Raw genomic sequence first — 22,205 nt, 5'->3', positions numbered from 1 at the left:
GTACTCCTTTCAGCACAGGAGCGTCCCCGCCCTTAGTTGTACTGCTTTGGGACATCCCCAAGGTCAACCCTGTGGACCCCCTATGGACCCTGAAGTAGAAAACAAGAGATATGGTAAGAACTTACCTTTGTTATCTCTGTTTCTACAAAGTCCATAGGGTCCACAGGGCGCCCGCCCTGACGCACCTGGCTTCAAATGGGCTGTGTGGCTGGTCACCGGTTTTCCGTCTCCTATTGCTGTGAGTATGGTTTCTTGTGTGTTCCAGTCTTCCTTCTCTCTGTTCCATATTCTCCTCCGGCCTAGGCTGCTTACCAACTGAGGTGCCTGTGGCTCGGGGGCGGGGTATAGAGGAGGACCCAAGTGCATCCTGGGAGCTAAAAGCTTAACTGTGTGGTGCCCATGGATCCTGTTCCAGCTATAACCCCAAGGTCAACCCTGTGGACCCTATGGACTTCGTAGAAACAGAGATAACAAAGGTAAGTTCTTACCATATCTCTTGTTATTTTGCAATTCATAATATAAGTTTGTTTGCTGCAGGTGAAATATATGGTATACCTGTTAGCCTTTACGATTCTATATAGATACCTCATCATTTTATTGATATATATTAAAGGTTAAAATTTAAAGTTTTATAAATATTTATGAAGAGTTCCCCAGCAACTATCACATCTTCTTGTTTAAATTCACATATGTATATTGGGCTTTTGGGAGCACCACCAACAAACACATAATTAAATATTATATACTGCAGGTTGAGTCTCCCATATCCAAATATTGCGAACTATGGAATATTCCGAAAGACAGAATATTTTCAGCATGACTGAGATAGTGAATTCTTTGCTTTTTGATGGATCAAACTTTGTTTAAGGCACAAAATTATTAAAAATAAAGTATAAAATGACCTATAGGCTGTGTGTATAAGGTGTATAGTAAACATAAATTCATTTTATGTATATACACAAACTTTGTTTGAACCACAAAATTATTGAAAATATTGTATAAAATGACCTGCAGGCTGTGTGTATAAGGTGTGTATGAATCATAAATGCATTCTGTGTTTAGATTTGGGCCCTATTGCTAAGCCATTTCAATATGGTATACAAATATTCCAAAATACGGAATATTCCGATATCCAAAATACCCCTGGTCCCAAGCATTTTGGATATGGGAGACTCAACCTGTATATATATTAGATGGTTGGTCTATAATAATTGATCTAATTTTTGGTTCTGTGCAGAATCTCCCCCTTTTCCGTCTCTTAATTATTAACGCAATAGTTATATCAGACATACTGCATGTGCTGACTGTTTTTATTTTCTATTTAAACTTCTGCTGTATTTCAAGCAAAAGAAACTTCTACTTATTTTCAAATTACTGTGTAAGTCATTGTCCTGAGATTGTAACTACGTTATTGGTCTTCCTCTATCCCCCCTCCCCATAGAACCTGGCCTACGGACTGTCCTTTATCCGTTTCCACTCTCCACCAGACAAAGACGATCCCCCACACTCTCCACCGGTATGACTACTTACTATTGTGTTTTTGGCTTCCTCAGAATTTCATTTTACACTGTTCTTATGTATCTTGTATAAGGAAAAAAAATGTAACCAGGGGAAAATAAATGAACATAAAAATGTTAGCAGTTTTACCATTTACACATTCATTTGTCATGAAGATGGTCTTCTTCTCGACTAGGGATGATGGGAGCTGCCGTAAGTTAGGGAAGTTCATTCCGTTACAGAGAGCTAACATATAACATGACTGTGTTCTCGGGGCATCCGCTAACATTTCAGTCAGTTGCTGGGACCTCATGGAGCCGCCTGTGTGTGAGTCCAGCAGTGTGGACAGTGCATTTCTGCAGGGCGGGAGGGCCGCTCACATGGAGATGGGCCACTTTTCTATTAGGACAATCTACGGCAGTGGTCTTCAACCTTGGCCCTTCGGCTGCTATGGAACTACAGATCCCGGGATGCCCTGCCACAGTTTTAGCATGCTGTTATATCAAAACGGTGGCAAGTCATGCTGGGATGTGTAGTTCCACAGCAGCTGGAGGGCCAAGGTTGAAGACCCATGATCTACGGCAAAGGGTTGAAGGACAACATGACTGACATAAGCACCTCCATAAGTCGGCTATATTCGTTATCTCACAGCTGTTGATCGGTAATAATGTAGATTGGTGGTCTTGTCCCTGTCCCTCATGTTTTCTTACATATTCATCCATCATCATTTGCTGCAGAAAGTCACCAAACTGGGCCAGTTTAAGGTGAAGGAGGAAGAAAGCTTATCCCCCTCTATGCGTCCCGGGAGTCTCTTTTTCAGCCGCACTACCAAGCCAGACGTCACGCCGCCGAAAGGTAAATCCTGCATGTCATTGTCACTGACCAGCCAGAGGATTCTTGCTTTTCACCATTGTCACCTGTAACTTGTTCTAATGAAATACATCTAATAACCGAGAGCTCCAAAACGCTTCATATGCATGACGTCCTAAGGCCGATCCAGTTCTGCGCAGTATGCCCGCCTAGCATCACGCAGCGCCCAGCTGCGCAGGCTTTTGCCTATTACTGCAGGCGGACCACCGCCTGCTGTAATAGCTGCCAGGGAAAACTTGCGGTGTTGAAGGCCGCGCTCCCGGAATCGCACAACGCGCAGGATTGAATCGGCCCAATAGAACGTTATCTGGAGAAAGATGATTATACAGTTGTTTAGGACACAGGAGAGGCTCATTGTGTGATCAGTATTTACGGGCACAAGGCAGAGGATTGGTGTAATTGGGATCTGAGTGGAACTGAAATCGCTGACAATTTCTCAAAAATTGATTATGCGCCCTTCGGTCTTCCCCCTAGCTCCTCAGGCCACACAAAGCTATGCATCGGTGGCATTACAGAGCACCAGTTCCGCAGACACAGCAGCTGAGAAGCCGATCACGAAAACCCCTCCCAGCAACTCCACATCAAAGGTAAGGTAGCGTCTGACTTCCATTGTCACGTCTGAACCAGAAGATAGAAAATCATCGTCACCCGCACACGGTGGTGGTAATGTGTACCAGGAAATCTATAGAGAGACAGCACAGGATGGTGACACTGGTGCCTATTGCTTAAACATCCTCTCTGGAAGACTAGACTTTGGGGTGTTGAGGTCGCTGTACTGGAGCAGTCACATCTTCAAGCTCAGCAGTAATAGAAACAACACACACACACACACACACACACATATTAATCACATCCCTTTTTAAAATAAAGTTCATGAATCTGCCGTTTGTACCTACTAATATTGCACCTCTAACCTTTTTTATACCGAAATGTCATTTTTCACCTGCGTAAAGTTTTCATTAACTTTTAGGAACCATCGTCTGGGAAACGAAAGTTTGAGTTTAGTAAAGAGCCCTCCAGCCGCCCTCCTGCCAAGGTGTCCCCATCTCATTCCAAAGAGAGCAACTCGCAACCAGCACCAAAGAAAGTGAAAGGTAATGTCCTGTTGCCTATTCTTGGTCTACAGAATGGCGAGAGCTGCTTTACCCAACTAACCAAACCATAGCGGCTGCTTGTCTGCACACATTGGGCTTCACCTTACTTTAATAATGAAGTTCTGCCTAGATGTGGACTACTTAAGCATAGCTTACCCTGGGAAGTCATTGCCTAAACTCTGTGTATCGTTTTTAGCTGAGGCCCAAGCTCCGGTAAAGAAGACCACACCACCAGCGAAGCCTGCTCACAAGAAGACTTCTCCCAGCTCCAGCTCCCAGCCAGTGGAGTTGAATCGACTCTTACAGGGAACAGTGTTTGTCCTGAGCGGTTTCCAGAACCCATTCCGATCTGACCTAAGGGACAAAGCCCTGGAGATGGGAGCCAAGTACAGACCAGACTGGTCACAGGACAGCACTCATCTCATGTATGTGGAATACTTCGCATACTAATGGGCTAACACGGGTTCACTCCTGTAATAAGATGTAGAAGTTACCTTGTCTACAGTGCACCCTCTCTACGTCAGACTTTGTCTCATTTACACCAGATTGTGCCGGCGTTGTGAAGGATTAATGTGTATTGTAATCTATTTCCAGATGTGCATTTGCCAATACCCCGAAATACAGTCAAGTAAAAGCTGCGGGAGGGATCATCGTGCGGAAGGAGTGGATCCTGGACTGTTACCGGAAGAAACAGAGTTTACCGTGCAAAAAGTGCTGATTTGTTTTCATCTTTGTTTTGTTCATTTTAGTTTTTTTTGTGTGTAAAAAGGTTTTTTTTTTTTTTTCCCCAATAAGGAGCCGTATTCAATTAGAGCACCTCCCAGACTTTTCGCCTACATCGCATCTTTTGTAGGCGGAAAAGTATCGCGGCCGTCCCCGATAAACCCCGTATTCAATATGGAAGTAGGCGAAAACTGGACCCGGCGAAGCTTGAACAGGCAGAAAGTACTGTCAGTTTTGGGGAAATCAGCTTGATACCCCCCCCCCCCAAAGATGCTCTGCCATGGGGGTTCACTATGGTACCCCCCGATTTGGCTTGCTGGAGATATTTGGGGTTTTTAAACGGGCTCAATAGCTGCTAAATAGCGTTTTTCTATACGTGGTGCAGAATAGTATTCAGGAGTATTTTTTCCAGAAAATAAGTTATCCCAGCTCATTTGGGGTACTTGAAAATGGGGGCCAGCATATTTAAAAGTTGCTAAAGTTAAGTTGAAAAAATTGTGAAAAATCCACCTGCGGCAAGCACCTGCAATCAAAAAAACACCTGGGGACCCCCCCAGAGTCACTAGTTTTTAACTTTTTCCCCCAACATTTTTTTTTTACGCCCCCAAAGTCAGTCATTTTTTGGGGTGCTCTTAAGTGTTTCTTTTTATTATTTTTTTTACTTTTGGGGGACTGTCTGAAGGCTGCACGGGGGTTCCCGCAACGTTGCACCCCAAAACCCCAATTCTGCACTTTTTTCCACCTTCCATTCATAGGCAAAACTCTTCCGCCTATTACATTGCATTGACTTTCCGTCTAGGCGGAAAGTCTTTCAAATTGAATACGGAGTAAAACCAAAACAGGTGAAAATGACGTAATCGGCGGAAAGTTTTCGCCAAAACCACGTGAAAACGGCTTTTCGCTTCAATTTGAATACGGCCCAAGGTTGTTTCAGTTGCGAATGTTTCTTTTCACTCACCCAGTGTATGAGATTTTTGGGGGGCATGAGGCTGGAGAGACATGGGGGGATGAGGCTGTGTTGTATATAATCTGTAAAAGATATATACGAAACTCGCCCATATGTAGCTGATGGGAAGGACTTGCATTGAAGAAAAAAAAAAAGGCTTTAATATATCGCAGTTTCCTCGTACCCGTGTGTTGGGAGCTACTGATCACTTCTCTGTGCTGTTGGGGAGACCCTGCTCCTTCCTTCTATAACCTTCCTGATCAGCCCAATCATCTCCTGTGGCTGTGACCATTCTGATGATCTGATTGGCTGCAGGTTGTTACATGCCCATGTACTTTATTTCTGTCCTGGTCTGTTCAGTACAATTTAATAATGTTTTCATCTCAGTTATAGGATGGACACAGCTGACTCCAGCAGTGAAGAAGATGATGACGACAGCGAGGACGATTATCCACCTCGACCAAAAACTCGAGTACACAAACCGGTAATCCGTCCGTCCTGCAAGGGACTATATTTCTTGGGTCTGCCCACACTGTATAGAGGGCAGTAGAGTGCCCTTCATGGTGATAAGTAGGGACCTGACTCAGAATGCCTCCCCTACATTATGTTAGCATTCTCTAACTCCCTGTCTCATGCAGCTCTTGAAGCTCTCGTCTATTACTTCTCTTCCGACTTAATCCAGAATCCAGACGCTGGGCGGACAAACCATAAGAATCAGGCGTCCAGCCCTGGAAAAGCCAAACCAGTGAGAGCTGCAGTAAAAGAGGAGGAGAGCGAGGGAGAGGAACAATCCAGTGCAGCAAAAAGGAATCACTCGCCAAAAGTGGAAGATGAGTACGGAGGGTCTACGGATGAGGAGAACATGGGTGAGCAACTGCTGGGCAACACATCCCGTTTGTGTACTAAGCACCTGTTACCCGTTTACAGCTGTATATTATATCTTTACCTACTCGAGCAGGGTGCTAAATACAGTTATTTACAGTTATGGGCAGGGGGACATGATTGAATTAACTTCAAAAAGAGGTATTGAGGCACCGTTAGGCAGTCCCTACACGTCTCCCCAAGTGTTAACGCTAACAGATCCTAAATGGGTCCTAATAATCCTACAAATACTTAGGTGCAAACAAACAATGGGCCTGATTTAGGGATGGACGGAATTGCCGAGCTGCCCACAAGCGACTGTGCTATTCCGTCCGTCTAAAAATGCAAACGCAGCAGGAAGCCTCTTTGCAGGAAACAGACACCTCCTTGCTGCATCTGTGTGATCCCAGAGATGCGATCGAGGTCGCAGCTGAGGATCACCATTGCAATGGTTGCCCCTCTGGCCAGGCCGGGATAGCTGAGGCTCACCGCAGCCTGACTGGGTCCTGGCAGCTGCGAGACCAGGAAGTCTGCTTCCACCGATGCAGACCCTGGCCTTGTTCCAACTGGAAATTGGGGGCATCCCCCCCCCCTGTTCCCGGAATGCTGTCCAGGAACGCCTCCCCCACTCCCCAGCCTGTCTTATCAGGCTGCTGCTGGGAGGCACTGCAAGCGACCTCGCAGATGGAGGGGTGCACATGCGCAGTCCTCCCACCAGCGGAATAGCGGGCTAGCCGTCTGGTTAGCCTACATCTCTGAATCAGGCCCAATGTGTTTCACAATAAGAACAAAAACACGGCTGTCCCTCATGGAAAAAAAAACACGCGGCATGGCCTCAAGTAAAAGTCTTTAAATTTTTTACCAAGTATTGTGACCTGCTAGTTCCATCTAGGTTCTCATGAACATTTCTGCAAAAGTACCAATTAATAGTGCTCGCTCTTATTACCCGCGAATCGGCTTGTGGTGAGAGTAAGCGCTGCTGTATATACCGCACTTCTGGTGCCTCCAGACTCACGGATTTCTATGTTTACATTATCCAATCCGGGTTGTGTACAATAAATCTGTGAGCCCGGGGTGGGTTGCGGTGTCGTTGCCGGTGTTTCCAGGCCGTTACAACGGCAACTCGTCCCAACCACACCTAATAGGACGGACCTCATAAACGTGGAATATGATTTTCAGTCAATACTAATGTGTTTTTTTTTTTTTATATTTAATTTGATTTGTTGCTTTCCAGTGAAAGGAAATTACATTAAAAACTGAAGCCTGGGTCCTGAAGCCAACTCTTGGATTCAGTGTGATCTTTCTTTCGATCCTTAAGGCTAAATAGCTCTGATACTGTCTTATTCCCCCTTATCGTCTCCATGTGAAAACTATCATTTACATCTGGATACCAGTAGCATTAAGTGATTGTTTTGTTATTGTTTTTGCAGATGAGGACCGAGCTCGTGATGACGATTCTGGGGGAGATACAGAGGATGAGCTGAGGAGGTGGGTGGTGTTAGGTTTACACTGTAAATGGTTGGACTATGTTTTATGTAATAAGACATAAATAAAGAGCGTCAAATCCGGTTTATTACTACAATGTCAAAACCTGAAGAAGAAAAAAACATAGTAAATCTCAGTTCTCCCAACAACCACCAATATTTCTAGCTATTATGTAGCCAATGTTATACAACAAGTGCAATATATGATTATGAGGTGCTACTTCATTTTTGTGCAATAGATACAGATAGCGTTTGTTAGACTACGGGCTGGGCAGGGCGCTGGGGGAGCGTGCCCTCCAAAAAGGGGGCGTGTCTGGCAGGGGAGGGGGCGTGTCCTTGCGTCATGCCTCCAATTTGTCACACTAACGGAGGTGTTGGGCTTTCCCCAGGCTCTGCCTGCAGGGCGTCTATACTCCCGGTGATGATCGTTCACCACAACTTTTCCCACCCGTGGGACACTGCGGAAGGAACAGGGCAGGCTGTTTTAGCGGGGTACCTCTAAAAGGGCTGGGCCGCATTTTGCCCTTTTTAAAATTAGCGCGAACACTATACAGATGTGTCCTTACTCATCTTTTCTGCAGTCGCGCCATACAGCCCCTTTCGGCGCGCCAGGTCATGTGAGACTGTGCTAGCATCGGGTGTGTAATTTGCTGAAAATGTGGAAGTTGCAATGTGATGTGACTAGGACGCACCAGCAGACTGTGCTGATTAATTTGATATGCGACACATGTATGTGTCTGTCTCTGTATACGTAGTGCTACAATGTAGCGCCCGCAGCTTTTTTCACTTCAAGTTACGTTGTAGTTCATATACAGACTTGGACACATTTTCAGCAACAAAAGACGCCTAACGCTAGCAGAGTAGCACAGGACCTGGCGGCTCACTAACACCAGGCAAGTTGCGCTGTGTGGCGTATTGAGGCTAGATGTATCATACACATCTGTATGATTGTCTCTTCAATAAAAGCTCATATGAAAGCCACAGGAGAGGTCTCCAATTGAATCTAAGGAATAGTGGGAATCCAGAAAGGTTGATCTGGAGCTTTCATCCATTTTTCTTAATCCCTCGTCAGTGCGACGCTTCCAATTACTCTGCATGCAATCCCAGTCATTGGCTCGCTGGCCAGCTGATATTAAAGAATAATATGTATGAATTCTGCTAAACGCACTACTCAGTCGTTAGCATTCAGTCTCTGCTGGGGAAATAATTTAGCACACTAGCAGCCCAGGGAGTCCTGATAAGTATTGAGCACAGTGATATCTGTAGGCAGTGTGCTTGGCGCTAAACTCCTTTAACGTTCTTTGGCATAGTCTCCACTGTGCCAAACTGCGCTCTAATAGGGACTCACTGTGTATACAGTATAAGAACCAGTTCATTTTGCAAAAACTCGATCTCTCAGCATGAGGTAATTATAGTCTCCAATCGGTATCCACTTACTGTGTTTCTTCAGAAGGCCGTTCTTCTATAGATCTTTTCCTGGGTCATTGGCTGAAAGGCGTTCAACTATCATATTGTATTTCCTTTGTAAAGAATCTAACACTCTTTGATTCATATAATTTTCACAGGTGTATAAACAAATCAGACTAATATAACAATGCATTACAGGCTATAAAAAATAAAATTATTTTATACAGGCGCACATTTTTGGCGAGACTGATATGTAAAATGCGCACATACTCGGAGACGGAACATTACTTGTTGCTAAACATATAAATTTTAGACTGAGCCTGGATGGACCTTTCCCAAGTGATTCCCGTTGTAACCTGGAGCCGAGTGGCACAGCTTTATCAGATGGCAGCCACTATAGTCTGCGGGGGAGGGGATATCAATGAATTCGGTAGAATAGGATTATTTTATGGACTATTTGAATAGGACAGAACAGATTGGGGTACAGTGCTGCAAACTGCTGGGGCGTCTATAAATAAGCCCATACCTGAAGCCACAGTGGAAGTTCCAGGCGAGTGTCCGTCACCTGTTACATGAGGGGTACAGGACATACTGGGACTGGGGGAGGTTTAACTATGAGTTGTCTTCAAATTCACATAATGAGTCTGTGGCATTTGTGAATTTGGCCCCGAACAGTCATTTTTAAAAATGAAAAACAAATGTAACACGTGAATGTGGCCAAAACTGACCAAAAGCTTTAACAATATAATGCAAACGAGCTCTCTGTGATTACTGTGAGAAATATGTCCACCCTCTGATTTATGAATTTTACTTCATGGGACCAAAAAGTCTGGAAGTTTATTGAAGGGCCGGTAATTTGTAACTGGAGAGGTTGATGCAATATGAGAGCGCTTTGGTTACAAAGTCACAATGGTGTGAGCAAAGTCCTTATTACCACTCTACCTACTATACCACATTATATGCAGCTTACTGCTGTTATCAGTCACGTCAGGCTCCGAATGGCTCTATGCATGGTCTTCCAGGGCTCAGTCACACAGCTGCTTGGAAAGATGGGTAAAGCCATGAATACGAACTTGCATTTTTACTGTAGTCTCCATACACTTTTACCAATACAATCTATCGTACTGGTAACTTGTAGTAATGCAAGATTTATAGCAGGGGTGGGGAAGCTTTTTTCTGCCGAGGGATATTTTGATATATATAACATTATTCGTGGGCCCGGTGCAGGCCAAGCCCCCAACGTGTGATGTCACAGAGACGGAGCCACAATCGACAGTGATTACAGCAATGCCCGGAGCATCCTGAGGATGCTCCGGGAAGCTGTAAGGGCAGCGGTGTGACCATCTGAAGTGTCATAAGGATGCTCCAGGCGGCACTGCTGCATAGATTCTGGCTGCAGGGTGCCATTCTAGGCACCCTACTAGCCAGATGAGGCTAACATAAAAAAGCTCAGAGGGCCAGACCAAATGATTCTGGGGGCCTTATACGGCCCCCGGGCCTGAGGTTCCCCATCCCTGATTTATAGGATAGTCTAACATTTTAAAAATCGGGGAACCAATCGCCCTATAAGTGTGTGTGCACATTTTGGTGAACCCCACCCCTCTCCCCACCAAAAAAAGTGCATATTTATATAACCCACCCTCTTAAGCCATTTGTTATACTGCTAGTGCCATTGTAGGGAACAAGGCAGGCTTACAGGTGTACATCCTGTTGGTATAGAGGTCTGAAAATGGCCACGGTCGCTATTGAGGTTTGAACTGTCTCCTCGCACTCAGGATGGAGGAAAAGAAGCAGATGAAGAAGGAGCACCGATCCCCTCCCGCAGACGATCCCTATGCCGGCTCAACAGATGAGAATACAGATGTGGAGGAGGAGCCTGAGCTTGACCTGCCCATACCGGAGCTTCCAGGTATGTGAAACGCGTGGTGATGCCAGAACACTGTTCTGTTACTACCTAACAGTGGCTTCTCAATGGTACATGACTTATCACTGTGACACACATAGTATATAGCTGTCTTGGCACTAATTAGTAGACAGGGTTGGACTTGCAGACAGTTATAAATCAATAAAACAGAAATATCTAAATATATATTTCTACTTCAGGGTCCATAGGGGGTCCACAGGGTTGACCTTGGGGTTATAGCTGGAACAGGATCCATGGGCACCACACAGTTAAGCTTTTAGCTCCCAGGATGCACTTGGGTCCTCCTCTATACCCCGCCCCCGAGCCACAGGCACCTCAGTGTAAGCTGGTGCCCGGCCGGAGTCGGTCACCGCGCAGGGGGGCTGCAGGAGCAGCCCCCAGAAGCTTTTTATTTTAAGTTAAATTTTATTTATTTTAATCTTTTTACTACAGACGGCAGCGAAGGGCTGTCTGTACAGACGCCCACGCTGCCGCTCTGATCCCCGACTGGCGCCGCGACGCCAGTACTGATCTGGGGATCGCGGCGGGAGGGCAGAGTCCGTACTAGCCGGACTCTGTCTACCTCCCAGGACTGCTGCCGGAGTCGCCGGGGATTCAGGTAAGCCGCGCGTCGCTGGCTAGCGGCGGCGCGCGGAATGCCTTAAATGCAGTCCTTTAGCCTCCGGTCCTGGGGACAGACCGGAGGCTGCTGGCAGTGGCGGCGGGCCCCCCCCATAACCCGTGGGACCACTAGACCACCAGGGATAAAGGGGCAAGCGGGAAGCCAGCATCCCTGGGGTTATGGCCAGCCAGGGGAGGAAGCCTTCCCTGTCAGCGGCTCCTCCCCTCAGCTCAGCGCGCCTTTCAACACGCAGTCTGGCGTCGCTGAGCTGCAGATACTCGGCCACTCCTCCTCTGAGGTCTCCAGCGGCCATTTTCCCAGTGGCAGCGCAGCTCTCAGGGAGCACGCGGACCGGTCCCCCTGTGTACCTCTCCCCTGATTAAGGACAGCGTACACAGCACTATAGCCCTCCCAGACACTGAATCTGGGCAGGTTGATTGTAGTGTAAAGGTGCAGTGAGTATATCTTCCTGCATGGTATGTGACTATTGCTAGTGCTGCCGTCTGTGCTTATTTTCTACTTACTGTCAGCTTATACCTATCCCTTTACTTCTCCTACAAGCCCTACAGGTGTGTGGGGGAGGGGCGTTTCTACTGACCTCACTTATATAGATCACGTATTTGTGAGGTCCGTCACATACAGTTGTGTGCTACTCAGTGCCATATTGTGGGCTGTTGTTCAGCACATCGGTGAGTGCGTTTTACTTCTACCCTGGTGCCAGATATATAATATATTCTGTCATGTCAGACGAGGAGGTTGAGCGCTCAGTGGCTCCGGTGTTGGCCTCCTGCGGACGCTGTTCTGCAGGAGTAGATAGGGAGGATTTGTCACAGGATGGCCTGTGTAGTCGATGCCAGGTGGCTCCTGGCCCATCCAGACCTTCTCTGGCGCAGGAACCACCGTGGGCGATGTTTTCTCAAGTGCTGGTGTCTATTGCGGACCGTCTGTCGGTCCCGACTGCTCTCCCTACTAGGGTGGTGCCCCAACCGACCATCCCCCATTCCCCGGGTGTCCCGCAGTTATTGCGGAGTCCTCCTGGGTCTCAATCAGTAGGTCCCTATGCGGGGTTGCCTATGTATATACAGGCTTCCCCTGTGCCGCAGCAGCCTGTGGTACCTTTTCAGGCCCCTATGGCGACTCCTCCACCATGGGTGGATGTGCTCTCCAACTCCGTGCAAAATTTGGCGGCCGCTTCCTCGGCTTTTCAGTCAATGTTGCAGACTGACATGCCTTCTAGGATTTCTAAACGCCCACTCATGACACGGGCTGCTCAGGTATCGGACTCAGAGGGTTCCTCAGATGATGGGGAGGTCCCTGATGACACTGACTCGGACGCCTCGGTCCAGGAAATGGATACCAAGTCGTCCATTAATGTGCGAGCACTAGTTAGGGCGGTGCGAGCTATTCTTCTTATAGAGGATGAGGCACCGGTTCCTAAGTCGAAGTTTCCTAGTTTCAAAAAAACTAAGGTGGCTTCTGCGGTGTTCCCCCTGTCGGATCAGTTGACGGATCATATGGCGGTAGCTTGGCAGGCGCCCAGTAAGAGATTCCTTCCTCAGAAGCGGTTGGCTTCTAATTACCCCTTCCCTGAGACACATTGTAAAAAATGGGAAACTCCACCGGCGGTGGATTCCCATGTCACCCGTTTAACTCGGGGCGCCACCTTACCATTACCGTCGATATCCTCGCTGAAGGATCCCACGGACAGGAAAGTTGAGACTTGCTTAAAGTCTATTTACTCCCTCTCCGGGGCGGTGGCCCGACCGTCCATGGCCATCTCCTGGGTGGCCAAGGCCATTGAGGGGTGGGCCAATGCATTGGAAGATACCTTCCCAGACGACGCTCCGGATGTCCAGCGGGCGTTGTTGGGACAAATGAGGGACGCTGCTTCTTACATTGGTGAAGCTTCTTTAGATGCTAGTCTGCTGACCTCGCGGGTATCGGCTGCAGCGGTGTCTGGCCGCCAATCCTTGTGGTTGCGGTCCTGGAGAGCGGACTCTGATTCAAAGAAGGGTCTGGAGGCCTTACCTTTCAATGGGGAATTACTATTTGGTCCGGACTTGGACAAAATAGTGGACACCCTGGCTAAATCCAAGTCGGCCTTCCTCCCTTCGGCGGCACTGCCGGCTAAGGTTCGGAGTTCGGCTTTTCGTTCCTTTCGGGTTCAGGGTAAGGCGAAAGGTCAGTCCTTCCCGAGACAGTCTGCGAGTAAGACTGCCTCTAAACCCAAGAAGCAAGCCTGGAGTGCTCGGCGCCCTTCTTCCAAGCAGGAAGATAAACCTGCGGCCTGATGGGACGGGCCTCCCTCTGGGGGACCTCAGAGTGGGAGGCAGACTTCTTCTATTTGCCCAGTGCTGGCACAATACCACCACGGATGCCTGGGTTCGAGAAGTGGTCTCCCAGGGGTACGCCCTGTCTTTTCGGCACAAACCACCCCACCAGTTTTTCTGCACAAGTCCTTCTCAGGACAAGACCAAGGCATTACAGGTTCAGGAGGCTATAGAGTCCTTGCTGAAAGCAGGGGTCATTGTTCCCGTTCCTCTATCACAACGAGGGACGGGGTATTATTCGTCTCTGTTTCTGGTGCAGAAACCCAATGGTTCTCATCGCCCTATCCTCAACTTGAAGTCTCTGAACAAATTCCTCAGAGTTCCCAAGTTCAGGATGGAAACGTTACGTTCCATCATTCTGGCGATGGAACCGGGGGATTACATGGTGTCCCTGGACATCCAGGACGCCTACCTCCATGTTCCGATAGCATTTTCACACCAGCGGTATCTGAGGTTCGCTATCCTTCAACACCACTGTCAGAGACGGGCGCTACCCTTTGGTCTCTCCACGGCACCAAGGGTGTTCACGAAGATTATGGCGGTCATGGCCGCACATCTTCGGAACCAGAATGTACGGCTGCTGCCGTATCTGGACGACCTCCTGTTGCTGGCGAGCTCCCCGGAGGTACTGCTTCAACATCTCCACCTGATGATCGCTTGCCTGCAAGCACACGGGTGGTTGATAAATTGGAAAAAGTCCTCCCTGATTCCATCACAGCGGATGGTTCATTTGGGAGCCCTGCTGGATTCGCGTCAGCAAAGGATCTTCCTGACTCCGGAGAAGGTCGCCTCCCTACAGCTGCGGATGCATAGTTGCCTGAGCCGTTGCCGTCTGTCGGTCCATTCGGCTATGAGAGTTCTGGGGTCCATGGTGTCGACATTCGACATGGTGGAATTTGCCCAGTTCCATTCCCGGCCCCTGCAGGTGCTGATTCTATCAGAATGGAACGGGTTACCTCACCGGATCCGCTCTCAGGTGCTGGTGTTGTCTCCGGACGTTCGGCAATCTTTGGCTTGGTGGCTTCAGACAGCTCATCTGGTCGAGGGGCGCCCATTTTGGATCCCGGACTGGGTCCTGCTCACGATGGATGCCAGTCTCCGGGGTTGGGGGGCAGTGACCGGCTCTTTGTCGCTTCAGGGTCGTTGGTCAGCGGAAGAAGCACTTCTCCCCATCAACATCCTGGAACTGCGGGCAGTATACAGGGCCCTGCAGTCGTCCGGCCCCGCTCTTCACGGAAGGGCGGTACAGGTGCAGTCCGACAACGCCACCACGGTGGCGTATATCAACCACCAAGGCGGAACTCGCAGTCAGGCAGCGATGTCGGAGGTGTCTCGTATCCTGACTTGGGCGGAGGGTCACATTCCGGCGATCTCGGCGGTCTTCATCCCCGGAGTCCTCAATTGGGAGGCGGACTTCCTCAGCCGTCACGACGTGCATCCCGGGGAATGGTCGCTTCACCCAGAGGTGTTTCAGCTACTCGTGGACAGGTGGGGACTGCCGGAGCTGGACTTGATGGCCTCCCGTCACAATCACAAGTTGCCCGTTTACGGGTCAAGGACAAGAGACGCAGGCGCAAGTCTGGTGGACGCGCTGTCGGTGAAATGGACGTTTCACCTGGCGTATCTGTTTCCTCCGCTATCCCTGCTTCCTCGGGTTCTGCGGAAATTCAAGCAGGACGGCGGCATGCTCGTGCTGGTAGCTCCGGCGTGGCCCAGACGTCCTTGGTACTCCGATCTCAGGAGCCTCTCCATCGACGCTCCATACCTTCTTCCTCAGCGTCGGGACCTGTTGTCTCAGGGGCCCTGCCTTTACCCGGATCTGGGTCGGCTGTCTTTGACGGCGTGGCTCTTGAGACAGCCGTCTTGAGGTCTCGGGGCTTCTCCAGTTCGGTTATTGGTACCATGCTCAGGGCACGCAAGCCTGCTTCAGCACGGATTTATCACAGAGTGTGGCACACTTACTTTCAGTGGTGTGAGTCCAGACATTATGATCCTCAGGTGTTCAGAGTTTCCAGGATCTTGGAATTTCTTCAGTCAGGATTGGATCTCGGCTTACGCCTTGCATCTCTGAAGGTTCATGTGTCCGCCTTGTCCGTGTGGTTTCAACGGCGGATTGCAATACTACCAGACGTTCACACCTTTTTCCAGGGTGTTCTCAGGATCCAGCCTCCCTTTGTGCCTCCTGTGGCTCCTTGGGACTTGGCGGTGGTGCTACGGGTCCTGCAGGGTCCTCCGTTTGAGCCTCTTGAGGCGGTGGAGCTCAAGTGGCTGACATTTAAGACGGTTTTTCTCCTGGCAATTGCTTCGGCCAGGAGGGTGTCTGAATTGGGGGCGCTTTCCTGTCGCCCTCCTTTCCTGATTTTTCACCAGGACAGAGCGGTGCTCCGCACTCGTCCTGAGTTTTTGCCCAAAGTGGTCTCGAAGTTCCACATTAATCAGGAACTTGTTGTGCCAGCTTTTCAGTCCCCTGATCTTTCAGCTGGTGAGACTTCCTTAGATGTGGTCCGGGCGCATAGAATTTATGTAGACCGGACGGCTTCGGTTAGGAAGTCTGATTCCTTGTTTATCCTCTTTGGTTTTCACAAGAGGGGTTGGCCTGCCAACAAACAAACGTTAGCCCGTTGGCTTCGTTACGTTATTTGTGAGGCTTATGCACAAGAGGGTTTACCTGTGCCAGCCTCTGTTAAGGCTCATTCCACTCGTTCTGTGGGTCCCTCTTGGGCTGCTAGAAGTGGCGCTTCTGCTGTTCAGCTGTGTAAGGCGGCCACTTGGTCTTCTATTCAAACGTTTTTGAGGTTCTATGCGTTTGACACCTTCGCCTCTCAGGATGCTTCCTTTGGGCGCCGGGTGCTCCTTTCAGCACAGGAGCGTCCCCGCCCTTAGTTGAACTGCTTTGGGACATCCCCAAGGTCAACCCTGTGGACCCCCTATGGACCCTGAAGTAGAAAACAGGAGATATGGTAAGAACTTACCTTTGTTATCTCTGTTTCTACGAAGTCCATAGGGTCCACAGGGCGCCCGCCCTGACGCACCTGGCTTCAAATGGGCTGTGTGGCTGGTCACCGGTTTTCCGTCTCCTATTGCTGTGAGTATGGTTTCTTGTGTGTTCCAGTCTTCCTTCTCTCTGTTCCATATTCTCCTCCGGCCTAGGCTGCTTACCAACTGAGGTGCCTGTGGCTCGGGGGCGGGGTATAGAGGAGGACCCAAGTGCATCCTGGGAGCTAAAAGCTTAACTGTGTGGTGCCCATGGATCCTGTTCCAGCTATAACCCCAAGGTCAACCCTGTGAAACAGAGATAACAAAGGTAAGTTCTTACCATATCTCCTGTTTTAAAGAACAGTCAAACAAACCTATATAGTATCTATTTACATTACAGGGTCCCTTAAACAAAACCTTTTTGCTCCACATACAGATTTGTTTGTTGGCAAACGCTTCTTCCTGTATGGAGACTTTCCTGTTACCGAGCGCCGGCTGTTGCAGCGATACATCACCGCTTTTAACGGGTAAGTGTTAGTAAACCTTGCTTTAATGAGCGACTTGCCTGTTCTGTGTTCTTATAACAAATGTATTTATTTTATTTATTACCAGTTATTTATATAGCACACACATTCCACAGCACTAAATATTTCAGCCCAGTGGAGCTTACACTCTATATTCCCCACCTAGGGTTTATTTATGTCAGGAGACAATTAACCTACCTGTATATATTTGGAGAGTGGTAGGAAATGGGAGTACCTGGAAGAAACCCACGCAAGCACAGGGAGAACATACAAACTCCACACACAGAAATGTACAACTTCAAATACTTGGATAAATCGGCCTCACCACTTACGGATCAGTTTGATGGGGGTTTTTTTTTTTAAATGAGATTAAAATAATTTGTAATAACTGTGCATTAGTCTACAAATTACTACATAATAATAAATATATATATATTTTTTTTAACATAGTGTAGGCTGCCATTTACACCTTGTAAAATATTATTTTGAACCTTAATAGGCTGAATAAAATATTGTGAAGAAGTGACGGGTACAAGTAATATGAGCTTTAGTACAAGTTGAGTCTCCCGTATCCAAATATTCCGAAATATGGAATAATTTTGGCATGACTGAGAAAACGAAACCTTTGATTTTTGATGGTTCAATGTACACAAACGTTGTCTAAGGCACAAATTATTAATTTTATACAATATTTTTATCTTCAGGCTGTGTGTATAAGGTGTATATGAAACAAATGAATTTCATGTATGTACACAAACTTTGTTTGAGCTACAAAATGATTGAAAATATTGTATAAAATTCCCCCTGCAGGCTGTGTGTATGTAAGCTGTATATAACACATAAATGCATTCTGTGTGTATATTTGGGTCCTATTCCCAAGATATTTCATTATGATATGCAAATATTCCAAAATACGGAATATTCCGTTATCCAAAATACCCCTGGTCCCAAGCATTTTGGATATGGGAGACTCAACCTGTAGGTGGTAATATGCATTAGCTGTGCTAGAATAAACATCACTACTGCTTTGCATCTAAACAGCGCACATCTAGAGTAAGGAAGATTCATAACAGGACAATAATTCAGTTGTGTATTTTGAATTGGATTTAACTAGTTGCAAAATGGTGCTATTATGTCTGACAGTCACAAGTGCATGGTTAGAGGAGATACAGCATTGTACAATTTTGATAAAAACCTCAACTCCATGGGGGAACTCCGTTCTGGATTTTCCCTGTAGGTTTCTGTGCTTGAAAATTCGTATACTTTTTTTTTTTCCTACTGTTTTAGGCCATCTCAGTTTAAACACCCTTACAGTGTGTGGTAATAATATGGCAGTCCAACAAGGCATACATTTATTTTTTTTATTATAAAACCAACCCCAATAAATGAGAAGACCCTTTTTTTTTTTTGTGTTGGATTGGTATAACATTAGGGAGATCTGGGCTTTAAATGCTCAAATGACGTGGCCCAAGCGACGTAACTACTGTAGGTGCAAGGGGTGTGGCTGCTACGGGGCTCGGACCGACCCGTGCACCTTAGGGTGCCAGGCCTCAGTTCTTCGCACTCTCCTCATTCCCCTCTCCTCGACTTACCTGCTGGCTGCTCTGTGGTCACGTCCTCCCGGTCGGCTCCGGATCTCCTCATTGACTGACAATGGGAGGAGGTATGGCCGCCTCCTCCCAGCATCAGTCAGTGAGGAGAGATGGAGCCAGCCACGAGAGGAGGTGTGTCTGCCCTGCGCAGCGCAACCACGGAGCAGGTACGCTGAGATGGGAGAGAGGAAGGTGCAGGGGGGGGGGGGCGGGGCGGGCACCCTGTGAAAATGTTGCTAAAGGGCCCCGCTAGATTTAGTTACACCTCTGTGTGGCCCCCTTATTAGCTATTGTCTGGTATGTACAGGCGCCAGCCTTCCGGTATAAACGTGGATCTCTGGAACCTGTAGTGCTGGGTCTCTGCCTCCGCAGCAGCTGCTACTTCTTTCTACGTCTTTGTTTTTAAATCTAATTGTGGAGATTTTTCCTTGATGAACCTAATGGTGAACCGGGAGGGAACAGTGCGTTAGACGTGACTGTATTTGGGTGCAGTCCCCTGCCTCTGGGGGTGACCCTACGTGTCCTCCTACAGCAAGGGGGGGGAACCTTTTTTCTGCTGAGGGCTATTTTGATTTATAAAATATTATTCGCAGGGCCAGTACAGGCCACGCCCCCTCCGTGTGACATCACATGGGGGAGGGGCCACAATTGCCAGTCATTACAGCAATGCACAGAGCATCCTGAGGATTCTCCGGGGAGCTGTAAGGGCAGTCGTGTGACCATCTGAAGTGTCCTAAGGATGCTCCAGGCGGCACTGCTGCATAGATGCTCGCTGCAGGGCGCCATTCTAGGCACCCTGCTAGCCAGATGAGGCTAGGAGAAAAAAGCTCCGAGGGCCAGACCACCCTTGTCCTACAGCATCAGAGAAAAGGATTTAGCAATACATGGGGGGGAGGGGAACCCCTCTGTGCTGCTTCGTACTTCTGCTGCTATCTCTTTACCACCAAGTTGTTGGTAAGACGTATGAATGTTATTGATAGCACCTTTATATAAAGCAATCTGCATTTAGGAGTAGTGGTCCTACACTACTATATCTCTGCTGAGAAAAAGCGCCGTAGCCAGAGATTAATTCTCTCTATAACTGGGCGGTTTATCCATTATCCACAAGAGTCCATAGCGTAAGTATCACTAAGCCATCGTGGGTTTATTTTCTGCCCTCCTAACACTGTTTGTCCACCTGTAGCAACCAATTGGAGGTTTCCTTTCATTTTATTGTTAAACTATATTAAAAAAATAAAATAAAAAACAGCTGAGATCTGATTGGGTGGTATGGGTAATATCTTCATAAATCTCACTCGATCCATCACATAGGTGTGCAAAGTCATGTCTAGTAGTAGTTCGTATTTCTTCTGTAGTAATGATACTTAGTGCGTTCCTTTCTCTGCAGAGAGCTGGAAGAGTATATGAATGAGAAGGTGCAGTATGTGATTACAGCTCAGGAATGGGATGACAGCTTTGAGGAGGTGAGTTCCGAGGGCAGGTGCACGTCCTTGTCTGTAATATTGGGCAGTGCCTTCGGGATCTTTAAACAGCCTCTACTTTGGCTCTCTCTCCCTTTCCAGGCTCTGAATGACAACACCAGCCTGTCTTTTGTCCGTCCACGCTGGATCTACAACTGCAATGAGCGACAAAAGTGTATCCCCCACCAGCCGTACGTCGTCGTTCCGCAGGCGTAATTAGTAAGGAACAGGGGCAACTTTTGAAACCATTGTGGATTCTATTTGTGGCATTTTTAGCACCAGAGAAGTATTTTTTTTTGTCTTCTGCGAGCCCGCGGTGCTGACCAGCGTCCTAGTGAGACACCATCCCTGGACTGAGCAATGGTTTGTCACAGTGAGTGAGTGGGTGCAATGTATGTTGTTGGGTATGTCCCTTATCCCTCCTTTCACCATTCTTTACGTACAAAGTCATCCCTGGGATCTTCCACCACTTCAGAGGCTTCCCCTTTGTGGTCGGGTTGCAGCATCAGTGATCTCGGGTGGCGTAAACAGGTTTACTGATCACTGTACACGACTGGTCCCCGTAACATGGACTTGTGGTGCCATATTTGCCAGCATTCCTCAGCTTTTTCGTGTCTAAAATTGTTCATGGCCTGGACTAGGAAAAACGGCTCACAATGGAGGATAGCCTGCTCCTAGACATTTAATTCTACACCCAGGACCCACCATTAGCATCCAGTCATGAAGAAGCTGTGTCAAGTACCTTTATGTTTAGGAGCTGGTGATTACCAGCCCGTATTTGAATTCCTACATCAGCTGTTGTAGGAGCTGAACCGATACTCATGAGGGTGCAGCCTACCGATACACTAATGATTAAGGACTTGGTTCACCAGGAACTGATGACATCACCGATTGTCTTTGTTCTCTTGTAGATCGGTTCAGTTCCCAACACAGCTGCTCCCCCGTGTGTCAGTGTGTGTGTGTCCGTACACTGTAGATAGTATAAAGTCCAGCTTTGTGTGGTTGTGGTTATCCATTGTTATAATGCATGGGTGTGTCAGGGGAATGAGCTGAGGGTCACAGTATAAATACCTTTTGTATAAAGTTTGATGACGGACAAGGTGTGATAACGCCAATTGTTTTTCCTCCTTGTGTTCTTTGTGTTACTTGTGTCTGGAATGTAGGAAATATATTTTTTATTCTGTGGGGAAAAAAAAAACACTTTGTAGAATACAAAATAAATAACCTGTTGTCTGTTTATTGTGGAGATGTGTGTAATTAGAGTAGTGCACTGCCGCATGGAGGAAAGGTGATGTACGGCAGGGCCGGGCACACAATCACCACAGAGGTGACCAGTACCAACCTCATTCTTCCCTCAGATGTGGAAAAAGCATTAAGCTGGTCATGCTAACCAGCTGATAGGCCTCTGCTACCAAAGGCGTAACAGGGCTACAACAGATACTTGTTGCCTAGCAACACTCCATGCCACAATGACCAAACCAGGTCCTCCTGCCTTCCTCCCCAGCTGGGTGCTGGCTGTACGTAATGGCCCCCTACTCTGCAGCGCAGCCACAGGGTCATAACTAGGGATAATGCAGGCTTGGATTAGTTTGGATTTTCCCGCCAAATTCTGATTGATTTATTTTTTCCCGCCAAAAATCGGGTCTCGGAGAGAGGCAAAACATCATCTTTCACAGACTTTTGTCCAGGAATGATGATGTTTGTCCATGAAAGATGACGTTTTGCCTCTTTCTGAGACCCGATTTTTAGCAGGAAAAATCTGAATTTGGCGGCAAAGTCCAAACTAATCCGAGCCTGCACATCCCTAGTCATAACTCACATTATGGTATATAATGAGAGAGGTGAGCCCGAGAGCAGATCGCCCACTTAGGTGAAACCACATCACCTGGTTACTATAATAGAAGGAAGACCTCTGA

General features: G+C 47.7%; 1 protein-coding gene across 1 annotated transcript in view; it reads left to right on the top strand.

Annotated features, from left to right (window-relative positions):
• XRCC1 (X-ray repair cross complementing 1) overlaps positions 1-21,526 on the top strand; it is a 33,100-nt gene extending 11,574 nt beyond the window's left edge. Inside the window, exons 6-18 of the mRNA XM_088449743.1 lie at positions 1,442-1,516; positions 2,235-2,352; positions 2,842-2,954; positions 3,338-3,461; positions 3,658-3,886; positions 4,056-4,172; positions 5,518-5,614; positions 5,813-5,996; positions 7,422-7,479; positions 10,658-10,791; positions 17,150-17,240; positions 20,217-20,292; positions 20,392-21,526. Of these exons, the coding sequence (XP_088305869.1) occupies positions 1,442-1,516; positions 2,235-2,352; positions 2,842-2,954; positions 3,338-3,461; positions 3,658-3,886; positions 4,056-4,172; positions 5,518-5,614; positions 5,813-5,996; positions 7,422-7,479; positions 10,658-10,791; positions 17,150-17,240; positions 20,217-20,292; positions 20,392-20,505 (1,530 nt within the window). The 3' untranslated portion in view covers positions 20,506-21,526. The remainder of the gene's footprint in view (positions 1-1,441; positions 1,517-2,234; positions 2,353-2,841; positions 2,955-3,337; positions 3,462-3,657; positions 3,887-4,055; positions 4,173-5,517; positions 5,615-5,812; positions 5,997-7,421; positions 7,480-10,657; positions 10,792-17,149; positions 17,241-20,216; positions 20,293-20,391) is intronic.
• The last annotated feature ends 679 nt before the right edge of the window (positions 21,527-22,205 follow it).

Source organism: Taudactylus pleione, unplaced genomic scaffold (genome assembly GCF_031769625.1).
Source record: "Taudactylus pleione unplaced genomic scaffold, aTauple2 ptg000494l, whole genome shotgun sequence".
NCBI lineage: Eukaryota > Metazoa > Chordata > Amphibia > Anura > Myobatrachidae > Taudactylus > Taudactylus pleione.
Note: the sequence above shows the minus strand (reverse complement) of the source record. Positions and strands in the feature narration are given on the sequence as shown.